The sequence below is a fragment of the Quercus robur genome, chromosome 4 (genome assembly GCF_932294415.1).
Source record: "Quercus robur chromosome 4, dhQueRobu3.1, whole genome shotgun sequence".
NCBI lineage: Eukaryota > Viridiplantae > Streptophyta > Magnoliopsida > Fagales > Fagaceae > Quercus > Quercus robur.
This window is the reverse complement of record NC_065537.1, coordinates 53,418,227-53,420,900: the sequence shown is the minus strand read 5'-3', so window position 1 is coordinate 53,420,900 and position 2,674 is coordinate 53,418,227. Positions and strand designations below refer to the sequence as shown.

At 37.2% G+C, this 2,674-nt stretch overlaps 1 protein-coding gene across 1 annotated transcript; it reads left to right on the top strand.

Moving 5' to 3' along the window:
- The first annotated feature begins 912 nt into the window (after positions 1 to 912).
- Positions 913 to 1,710, top strand: LOC126722177 (uncharacterized). The gene has a single exon (XM_050425327.1). The coding sequence runs from the start codon at positions 913 to 915 to the stop codon at positions 1,708 to 1,710; it is 798 nt and encodes a 265-aa protein (XP_050281284.1).
- Positions 1,711 to 2,674: the final 964 nt, after the last annotated feature.

The window sequence follows — 2,674 nt, the reverse complement described above, 5'->3', positions numbered from 1 at the left end:
CGATTATTCCTTTTATTCCTATGCAGGCAAGCCTATTTTTGACACTAACAATTAATCACAAAATTATTTAATTAATTTTAATTGTCTAGCCAATCAGAATTAATTTAGATTGATCATTTGTGATTGATTCTACCTAAACATAATGCATGCTAACCATGCAAACTTGATCATGCGATATCTTTCAATCCGATAGTCCGATTTAGAAATCGGGCATATCGTCACGATCGTTAGAATCTCAAGATCATTTTTATGATATGCAATGAATGAATTAATGCATGTAATGCAATCATGAATTTTGGGTATATAAATGGTTATTCTAGCTATTTCCTTGATTAAATCATGGGTGCAAAATCGAGTGTCTAGAGTGGGGAATGGCAACTCTATTTGGATCATGCAAGACAAGTGGATCCCAAATCACCCCACTAATCGAGTATTACATTAGCCAGTGGATGAAGATGGTGAAGGGAGAGTCAGTGAGCTTATTGATTGGACAGCACATGAATGGGATCGGGGTTTAATTGGAGCAAAATTTACTAGGGAGGATGTGGAAGCCATTCTTCACATCCTTTTAAGCAGAAGAGATATACGGGATTCTGTTGTGTGGCTTCCTAATGAAGATGGAGTTTGTTCAGTAAAATCGGGGTGTTGCATAGCTAGATTGCTTTCTAGGGAGATGAATGGAATGGAGGGGAGCTTTGGTGCACAGAATAGGGGGTCGATATGGCCAAGGTTGTGGAAGCTCCATTTAACAAATAAGATTAAAATTTTTTGGGTGGAGGGCATGCCAGGACATCCTACCAACGAGAGAAAATTTGGCTCGTTGAAAAATTATCGAAGATGGTGTATGTGATCTCTATAAGCAAGGGTCAGAATCGATTCTCCACGTTTTGTGGGAGTGTGGGTTAGCTAGAGATGTTTGGGCGGGCAGCTAGAGATGTTTGGGTGGGCAGCAAGGGACGATTGCAGAAGTGTGTGGGTGGCCAAGCTGACTTTATTCAACTGTTTGACGAATTGACGGATAGGTTGACAAGTGAAGAGCTCGAAATTATTCTGGTTCAGTGTTGGATCATTTGGAACCAAAGAAACTCTGTTTTACATGGAGGCATTTTGCAAAATCCATCTCAGCTTGTTCAACGAGTTGCGAAGTTGTTGGAGGAGTATAAGGAAGTGCAAGGGCAGTTGGCTATCTCTACCCATCTCGGTTCAGTGCAGTTGTGGGAGCCACCTGTGGGATTAATTTACAAAGTGAATGTTGATGTTGCTGCCTTTGCAGGAATAAACGCATCAGGAATTGGGGTGGTTGTGCGCAATGAAAGGGGAGAAGTCATGGTGTCTCTAGTGGCCAAAGGACCATTGATGCAAGATAGTGAGGAAGCTGAGGTGCTAGCATGCCAAAAAGTATTGGAGTTTGTTGTGGATGCAAGTTTCACAGACTTGTTGCTAGAAGGGGACAACATGAGCGTGATGAAGTCCATAACATCTATAAGATCCAATAGATCACGATTGGGTCATATTTATGAGGACATTCATTGTATTGCAGTAGGCTTCCGAAGCTTTTCTGTCAACTTTGTTAAGCATAGTGCAAACTCAGTGGCCCACTCTTTAGCTAAATTTGCTAGCAATGTAGATGATGAACTAGTCTGGTTGGAAGAATCTCCACCACCAACCCTTGAGGCCCTGCATTTCAATTCTCATCGCTTTAATCAATGAATGAACTTTCATTTTGCCTTCAAAAAAACTAATTAATAGAAGAATGTACGGTACTAAATTTGAATAAAGATTTTATAAGAATGAATAAGAGGGAAATGTTTATTTCATACCACTTGCATTGAAATCGTGACTTTAAATGATTCCAATTCAAAACATTTTGAACTGAAAACGTGATTGCAATGATTGGTGTGCACTAATATTTGCCCTAAATAAAAATCCAAACAGACACTAAGACACACTTTTTGGATACAATTTCGTTTCATTGCATTCTTCACACTTCAAAGTTCCCTTTGGTAAAAATGAGTGATTTAAGTTAAGTGGCAACAGATAGTAGACATAACGAAGCAAAAACATATTTTGCTTGACTAAGGAAATACGGCCTGTCACATACTCAGAAAACTTCAAATAGGAGTAGTTCTTATCAATTTTGACCATATTACCTTATGATGATTTGATGTTGTTTAGGGTAAATTAATTACTATGACCATTTCAAGGTCGTCACTTGATGTTGCCTTTATTAAGTAAGTTAAGTAACCATGTCCACAATGTGGGGAGGCTCGAAATGACACGTATAACAATAAATAATGAGATGTATAATCATTTCTATTTTTTTTTAGTGATTACACTGTAATGAAATTAATTGTAAGAAGAATGTAAGGTACTAAATTTGTATTTTGAGATTTTATAAGAATGAATAAAAGGGCAATGTTTATTTCATACCACTTGCATTGAAATTGTGACTTACCCTATTTGTGTTTGTTTATTTATTTTCTTTTATTTTTTATTTTATTTTTCAATTTCATTAAGGGGCTTTCTGTTTGGATAGACATTTTGGTAGTTCAAAAATATACCTATACCTTACGTTTAAAGTTTAAACTAAGACAAAAGGCTATTTTGGATATACACCACTGTTAGTTTATTTAAAACCTTCTCCCCTCTTCCCTTGTGTGTGTGTGTGTGTGTG

Coding starts and splice junctions, on each gene's coding strand:
- LOC126722177 (XM_050425327.1), top strand. CDS start 913: ATGTTTGGGCGGGCAGCTAGAGATGTTTGGGTGGGCAGCAAGGGACGA.